The 8,378-nt window shown below is 39.9% G+C and overlaps 1 protein-coding gene across 3 annotated transcripts; it reads left to right on the plus strand.

The window, feature by feature from the left end:
* The first annotated feature begins 413 nt into the window (after nucleotides 1-413).
* Nucleotides 414-7,685, plus strand: LOC147150613 (hatching enzyme 1.2-like). 3 transcript variants are annotated; one of them, XM_086025242.1, is made up of 10 exons: nucleotides 414-592; nucleotides 2,132-2,209; nucleotides 2,365-2,428; nucleotides 2,613-2,692; nucleotides 3,346-3,417; nucleotides 3,503-3,658; nucleotides 4,796-4,916; nucleotides 5,003-5,181; nucleotides 7,004-7,085; nucleotides 7,328-7,460. In XM_086025242.1, the coding sequence occupies exons 4-10, from the start codon at nucleotides 2,623-2,625 to the stop codon at nucleotides 7,458-7,460; spliced, it is 813 nt and encodes a 270-aa protein (XP_085881368.1). In that variant the 5' UTR covers nucleotides 414-592; nucleotides 2,132-2,209; nucleotides 2,365-2,428; nucleotides 2,613-2,622. The 3 variants fall into 3 exon arrangements, with proteins under 3 accessions (XP_085881368.1, XP_085881366.1, XP_085881367.1); XM_086025241.1 differs by lacking the exons at nucleotides 414-592; nucleotides 2,132-2,209 and adding an exon at nucleotides 7,552-7,685 and having other exon boundaries at nucleotides 2,361-2,428; nucleotides 7,328-7,452; XM_086025240.1 differs by lacking the exons at nucleotides 414-592; nucleotides 2,132-2,209 and having other exon boundaries at nucleotides 2,360-2,428.
* Nucleotides 7,686-8,378: the final 693 nt, after the last annotated feature.

An 8,378-nucleotide genomic window follows, 5' to 3' on the forward strand; every position in this document is an offset into this window, starting at 1 on the left:
CTAACCACCAGCTCGCTCCGTCCTGGATATTTAATCAATCACGTGGTCCCGGCACATAGCTCGTCCGCGACAGCCAATCGGCGAGAACGTAACCTTTACGTCACAAGCAGGCGCCGCACGAGCAGACACGCCGCCAAACAAAGAAAAATATTTAAAAAAAACAACAGACACGCACACGCGCAGTGTGGTGATCGGTGAAATAAAAACAAAAAATGTTATTGCGTTTTAGGACTGCAAGCTATACAACTCTGTTTTATTTTTTCCTTACTCGGCCGCATGTCAGGAGTGCGGCACCTTGCATGTGACGTGTACAGGTTAAGTCCGTTTTCGACGTCGTTTGGCTGACTCAGACCAACTTGAGAACACGTGGGTCGATTAAATATGCAGAAGGGTAGTAGGCGTTGCCCAGTTCTGAATTAGTATGAGCAGACACGTATTCTTGACAGCGTGAGAGTGACTCACGTCAACAGAATAACGGTGTGTTCATGTTCCGGTGAGAGTGGGAAATTAGAGGCCTCAACAGCAAAACGAAGGAGTTGTGTGCTCCCAGCGCTTCCCAGCCTTACCAACATACAGGAAAACATGTGTTAACGTAAGTAAAAAAAAATAAAAAATCTATGTCGGACGTGTAAAATTAATCTGCCTTGCTGCGTTGGAGGTCTGTCTTCAGGAAAGCGAAATCCTTACTGGAAGTTACAAATACTGACATTCTTGTTTAACTTAAATGCATCAGTAGTTGAAACATAAGGACGTAACCGCCCAGACATACACAAGTGTTTCACTTCTCACTCTCTGTTTGTTTCACCAGAGATCTTTGCCGTCTATGTGTGTGTGTATGTGGGTGGGTGTGTGGGGATGTGTGTGCGTGTGGGGGTGCGTGTGTGTGTGTATATTATATATATATATATATATATATATATATATATATATATATATATATATATATATATATATATATATATATATATATAAAATATAAAAAAAGATTTTTTGTTGAATCACTTTGGGTAATAGTACATTTATCGAGCCTCAGAGTGGCGTTCATAAATAGGTGCCGATGACGAGCAGGGCCAATAATCAACATCTCAAGTTTTATCGGAGTTAAAAAGCAAAAAATTGAGAGACATCCATTGTTTAATCTCGGCAAGGCACGCCTCTAAATTACAGCAATCAGCCGGGTTTGTCTCGAGCGGCATATATAATTGGGTATCTTCATCATAACAATGAAAACTAATGTTATATTTACATATAGTATCACCAAGCGGAAGCATGTAGATGCTAAACAATAGGGGTCCTAGTACGGATCCCTGCGGGATTCCAGATGTAACTTTACAAAACTCAGAAGTCGCATTGCCATGGATTACATGGTGCATCCTTTCTGAGAGGTAAGAATTAAACCAAGAAAGTGCTGAGCCTGAGATACCAACACATCCTTCAAGGCGTTCTAATAGTATGTTATGATTGACGGAGTCAAAAGCAGTACTAAGGTCAAGTAAGCGTAGTCTTGATGAGGTGTCGGCATCCATAGCTAAGAGAAGATCATTAGTCACTTTAGCAAGAGCCGTCTCAGTAGAGTGATGGGCTTTAAATCCTGACTGAAGAATTTCAAGTCGATTATTAGCGGCCATATAGTCACTAAGCTGTTGCGCTACAACTTTTTCGAGAATTTTCGCAATAAACGTGAGATTTAAAACCCCTACTAGCATCAGTATTCACGGAATTCAACAGGATTTTAGGAGCGGTGTTCTTAATCTTGTCCCGAATGCGCTCAATCTTCGTAAAGAATTGCATGAAGTCGTGGACTGAATAAAAGGAGCTATTGGAGGTCGGCAGCTGTTATTAGCATTGCCACTGTATCAAATAAATATTTAGGATTGTTTTTATTTGGAACAATTAATCTGGACCAGGTCTCGCAAAGCCCAATCATGTTCAGTTTATGGTCTCTTATGAGGTATTTAACTAACAGGGCTTTCGAAGAGAGTGATCTAATATTAAACAGACCGAATTTCAGTAAAATAGGTTTATCCGGATAATTGCCCTTTTTTTTTTTTCAAAATAAGTATGTGTGTGTGTGTGTCTTTTACTGAATTTAACCAGGCATTGTTGTTCTTTAACTGCATGCTGTCCATAGGTTTTCATGGCATTCCTCCCACGATCGTGCTTTGATCCAACCATTTTTAATCCTCACGTTTGAAAGATCTCCCAAACGGTACCAATCTCAAACAAATCAACATTGAACACCTTTGCTGACCATTCACTTTCGTACAAATGTGCAATTCCCACGGACATTTGCAATGTTGTGTGCTTGAACCATATGTTGCTGATAAGTCTGTCAACTCTGATAATCCATATTTGATTTTCCAGGCATAAAAGCATATAAAAGCCCGAACAAAAACATCAGCTCTCAAATCCACACAGAGGATTCAAGGTAAGCTTAGTTGCTGATTATGGTAGTAGGAGCTCGAGGAAATGTAGTCTACTTGAAGGTCTTAGATGTAAGATGTATATTCCAAATAGTTTTTATACAGCTCCTGTTCATGCGTTTTTGTTGCTTGTACAATGCTCAGAAACCATGTCTTTCTGTCTTCTAATTATCAGTATTTGTCCAACAGGTCAACTAGAATGGCTCTTTGGAAGTTCTCCGCTCTGGCTATACTGCTGCTGTCTGCCTACTGTTGGGCTGACAATGAGGTATTTTAAGTTACCAAGTGTCACAAATGAGTAATGTTTTTAGACGGTATAATCAATTACAATATCAGTGTTGCAACACCAGTTATGCCAGGGTTAGGGACTAGAACACTAAGATAGCTATATCAACAGGATATTTTTTCCATTTCATGTTTCATGATCTTTATCACTTATCTACTGGGTTAAGTCAAAACCTGCCCACTACCTTTTATGACCGTGTTGTCCCATTAGTAAATTATCTAAGATAGTCACTTCCTCTATAAAAGGCTATGATGCATTGCCATTGCAAATATGGCATGTAGATACTACTACTATTACTACTTCTACTATTAATAATAATAATGTCACTCAATAGTTTTAATCTGGGTTTATTTAAAATTAAATTCAGTGAAATTGTTGTTGCAGTGTTATTTGGAGTTACCTTCAGATATGCGGCATGTCCATTGTTTTTCTTTTTGGCAATTGTAATTTAGGATTTAATCCGTTTTTTTTCAAAGTATGTGTTCATCTGCATTTCTAATAAATAATTTCCCCTTTTGATCCCTCCATACTACTGTGCAACACAACCAGGCAGGTATGTATCAAATGTTTACTTACTTTACTTGCAAAACATTGTAACACCTTTTGCTCCAGGTGAAATTCCGTTTGTGTCACAAACAGATGATGTTGCAGAAGATCTGAGCGACCTTTCTGTGTCTGAACTTCTGGAGAGAGCCAACAGTAACCGGAGTGAGTGTCGGATGGTACATTCTCAGAGGAAAAGTTCAGCAGAGAATAAACAGGCTTTGTTCACAATGTGAATGATGTCTCCCAGTCCGTTCAGCTGATGAGCCAGTTCTGACTGAAGGAGACATTGCCCTCGACAGTGATGCAGCGAGAAACGGTGACCCCTGCACCAGTCGAGGGTGTAAATGGGGCAAGTGGAGTGATGGAAAGGTGTACGTTCCTTATTACATCACCAATCACTTCTGTAAGTGGCTTCATGACTCTTCTGTAACCTGTGTGTCAGCAATTTAAGATTTTTTTCAGTTACTGGATTCCTGGAGGATATATGCTGTGAATTTTGATGAGCATGTACCTCTTCAGGCATAGAGACTATGGCACTGGAAATTTATTTATGGCTAAATTGCCACTGCTTGCTCGCTGTGTTAAATGCAGCATTTAACCTGAACATACGCACGTAAACCAAACGTGGCATAAAAAAGAAAGATGCTAGGGGTAAATATGATGCTAGGGTCACGCGAGCCTTTTAGTTTGTTTTAATAGGAATGTACTGTATTTTGGTTCTTCCGTTGGTGCAATTGGGCAGGTGTTAACACAGCAAGTACATGGGTGCAAACCTCCTGCAAGAGGTGTTTGTCTCCTTAGCATGGACAAACGACATATTGAAGTGAGGAATATGTTTTTATTAGGGCTGTCAAAGTTAAAGCATTAACTATGGAGATTAATTTAAATTTGATAATGCACTAAAAAAAATAACTCAGTTAACTCGTTTTATTTACTCCTTGTAGCAGCTGACCTCTGCTCACTTTGCAGCCAAACTTAGAGGAGAGTCACTGTCGCAAAGATGGAATTTTACGTAGTTTTACTTTAAAAAGTAGTACAAAGTAATAGTCATACAAAATTGCACATTTTGAAAAGCCAAATTCAAATACCATATTAGTTGTACATCCTTGGTGTATCGTTAAACTGTTGTCTTTTACAGGAAAAGAATCGTATTCAATGATCAAAGAAAGCTATTAGAACAGTCCTTGAATTATTTTTTTTCCACATTAATTCCAAGATTTTACCCAAGTAAATATCAGTTCCAGGCTTCGTAAAAAATTGGAGTTGAAAAATACGATTAATCGTGATCAAGTATGGAAGATTTTGAGATTAATTAGTTAAAACATTTTAATCGCTTGACAGCACTAGTTTTTATAAAATGTTTACATAATGTCAATCTAAAAGAAAGGTGTTAGCCTACAACGACAATACAAGGCACACTACCATCTTGGAATACCATGATAATGTGAAATTACACATTTTTTTCGTGTAATTGGCAATTGTATGCATGTACCGTTGTGCTATGAATGAAATATTAACAACTGCTTTACCATGCTGCTAGCCTCCCGTGAGAAGGCCATCATCACCCGCGGACTGGAGTCCTTTTCTTCATTCTCCTGCATCCGCTTCAGGCCCACCAGAAGCGATGACCGCGACTGGCTGAGCATCGAGTCCCGCAATGGGTACAAAAATGACAGCAGTAAAGAATTTGGTTGAAAAGCATTTCACTGCTCTTAGTTCTCAACAACATTTCTTTTATTTTGCTCAGATGCTACTCCTACGTCGGCCGTTCTGGTGGTAAGCAGGTGGTTTCTCTGGCTCGCAGTGGATGCCTGTACCATGGCACTGTCCAGCACGAGCTGCTCCACGCTCTTGGATTCAACCACGAACAGACACGCAATGACAGAGACAACCACATCAGAGTTCTGCTGCAGAATGTTCAATCTGGTAATAGAGATGTAGATTGGATATAATCGAATACTAATCAACAGAGATGGGCCCTTTACCCTATTTTGTCGGTCTGTCCTCCGTCCGCGACCTGAGCACCCTCCCGTCCTCGTCCCTGCGTCCTTATTCATAGAAATAATTGTCCTCTGACCCTGTCTGTCCTCGTCCTTTTAAAGGGCTTCCGTCATTACATTTCATCAGTCCAACCCCCTACCCCCCCCCAAAAAAAGTGTCCATGCATGCTGCCATGGGAGAGATGCTAACGGCAGAGGTTTCATAATTCATAAACATTATTTAAAGCTCTTTAGCTGGCTAGTTTCCTATTCACATCCACTTTGCGGCTGGGAGTATCGTGAGTGGATTGAATTGTTTACAACTGTTAAAGTTGAAACTGTTAAACTGTTAAAGTTTAAACTGTTGTATACACAAGATAGCATTTAGTCAAGGAACATCACGAGAATATTTAAAATTACGTTATAAAACAATACTATTGCATTTTATTGCAAACCTTTTGCGTTATAACGCAATAGCTTTTCAGTTTTTATTGCGTTCATTTGCAAAAAATAATTACAGTATTGCAAAATAACGCAATGTTATTTTAGGAGAACGAAAGACTTCCACTTCTGGGTCGTAGGTTTAAGTGTACTGCGGCGCTTGCATGAGCATGTATGCTTGGAGAGATTTTTACACTCTAGAGATGTCCCAGACAAGGACATCGCACACAATTTAATTTAGGTATGTACTAAATGTTAACAGTTAGTTTACAAAACAAAATTGCTCCTCATCTTTTTCCTCATCAGTGAAATGGGCATCCTGAAGCATAAGCCATGATATTACATACCGCCAGAGGGCAGAATATGCCTGTGAGGGCAGACTATGGCCCAATCCCAATACCCACACTTGCACCCTTGTGCCCCTCAATTGCGCGTTCCCGTCGAGGCTGCGAGTGTGAAGGGTCTCCCATTTCTCAGAAGTACTCCGTCCCTTTTGCGCCCTTGTTTCACGCTTCAGCCGAGCCCGCATCCATGGCGAAGCATATTATCCACAATTCATTGCAGATTTGACCACAATAGCGGGAAACTGATGTCATTTGGTGGCATTTCTATGCCGAACAAATATCTCTTCAAGTGTAAATATCGTATTATTGCTTAGTTCAAGTTTTGTATGTGTAATTTCAATCGATGAGCCACCTACGTGTTTTGTCCTAGTGGAGCTTCCGTACTTAGCGACCTTCTGCGCATGCGCTTCAGATCGCCGCAAATAGTCTAAATAATGGAGCCATAGCATCCATTCACTGGAAGACCGAGCCCAAGTTTTACTTTACTACTACTTTATTGAAGTTTTAAAATAATTTGAAACCGCAAAATTGCCAAAACAACAAACCGTGCTGCCATTCTGGATGACGTCAATTTTCATTCGCTTGTAACCTGCACTCTGGAACACTATGTGCACTTCCATTGCGTGCACACTTCAATGGGGACCCTAGGGTGTAGTGTGGGTATTGGGATTGGGCCTAAGCCTGTGAGCTGGAATCGCAGAAGAGAGTTCTTTTTAAAAGAAACCAACGCAACACGTCAGTCAGTACTTGAGCCGGTTAAGGACAATTACAGGGACTGACGGAAATCCACTTCCATCTTTGCTTAGTCCGTCCTTTTTTTAAAACTTCTCGTCCTCGGTCCCCAAAATGAGCATCTGTCTGGACCGTTCTGTCCCCGGGACGGAATGCCCATCTCTGCTAATTAATAACGAATAATTGTCTTATCACTTTTCACTTATGACTTCTAGATTCAAATTTAAAAAAATATATGTTTTTCTTCTTTAGGAATGGAGCACAACTTCAGGAAAATTGCCACCCTCAACCAGGGAACCTCTTATGACTACAACTCTGTCATGCAGTACCACAAGTATGAAAAACTGCAATGTCATGCACAAGGGCACTGCCGGGGATATGGGGCATTGTAAAAAAAAAAAAGCACTTTGAGCACCACCAATTCAAGGCTGAAAATTGAAAATACAATTTCCTATGGCGCTCGTACAGCGCTTCTTGTCCTGCAACACTTACGATGTCTTCTTTGAGGACGGCTGTTGTATGTTTGGAATGTGACCATATTTGGCTTTTAACAAAGTGCTTTGTGTCATGTTATAGGTACGCTTTCTCCAAGAACAATCAGCCCACCATGCTTCCCATTCCCAATGCCAATGTATCATTTGGCAATGCTCGGGAGATGAGCCGCAATGACATCGCCAGGCTCAACACACTCTACCAGTGTTGTGAGTGACCTTTGCAGACAGTATCAACAATATATACAATTAATATGTACTACTATTTTCTTTCTTACCTGACAAAACCCATTATGTTCATTGTTTCAGAAGAAGCCATGATGACTCAGGGTTTCAAGGGATGGATTTTCCCCTCCCTCTTGAGAAGCCACTGGGCATCAGAACTGCATTTGGGAACGCAACAGCAAACTCATTGATTTAGCAATAAATTTACATGAACATGAGATTTGTGTCAGTGAATTGTGTGCTATTGTGTTGTTTGATTTTAATCAGGAATAATCAGGTTTTACCATAATAATTCATATCAACCCCGCAAAAAAGATGCTTTTGAAACCCTGCCCTGCCACCACAGTGACCTGGTGGATGAATGGTGGAAGGGTTTTATTTAACCCATTCAGGCCGGAGCGCATAACCGCATTTCTACCACAAAAGCCAGGAGCGCTGTTGCGTCTTTCTACCCTTAGGAGAGCATTTACGTCATTTTCTTTTTTTAATCCAATCTCAGCCTCTTAGCCAATGAAAAGCATCAGAATATACACATGACGGAGTCGTGAACCCTCACAGGATGTCCCGAGGTTTTTCGAGCAGTAATAGCGGATGCAGACAATTGCGGGAGCTCTGAATTGTATATATATATATATATATATATATATATATATATATATATATATATATATATATTTTTTTTTTTAATTGTTTTTTTAATAAAGCATTCATAAACACAATCAATGTCAATATCACAATCGTCAATATCTATTGTTATACCCAAATTTGAACCTAAATATGGCATGTCGTTTGTTCATTTTGTACCATAGCATTAACCACATATGAATCATTAACAGATTACATAAATGAACCCCAGAAGACTTCATTTTGGTGTTATTATTTTCATGAAGACACTGTTGTAAAACTGAAAA

Source organism: Filicampus tigris, chromosome 3 (assembly GCF_054856515.1).
Source record: "Filicampus tigris isolate MCC_2025a chromosome 3, RoL_Ftig_1.0, whole genome shotgun sequence".
Classification (NCBI taxonomy): Eukaryota; Metazoa; Chordata; class Actinopteri; order Syngnathiformes; family Syngnathidae; genus Filicampus; species Filicampus tigris.

Excerpts from the sequence above, each read along its gene's own strand:
- LOC147150613 (XM_086025242.1), top strand. The coding sequence starts at position 2,623 with ATGGCTCTTTGGAAGTTCTCCGCTCTGGCTATACTGCTGCTGTCTGCC. Across the intron at positions 2,693-3,345 it reads CTGTTGGGCTGACAATGAGG|CAGATGATGTTGCAGAAGAT; the intron begins TATTTTAAGTTA and ends TTGTGTCACAAA. Across the intron at positions 7,086-7,327 it reads TCTGTCATGCAGTACCACAA|GTACGCTTTCTCCAAGAACA; the intron begins GTATGAAAAACT and ends GTCATGTTATAG.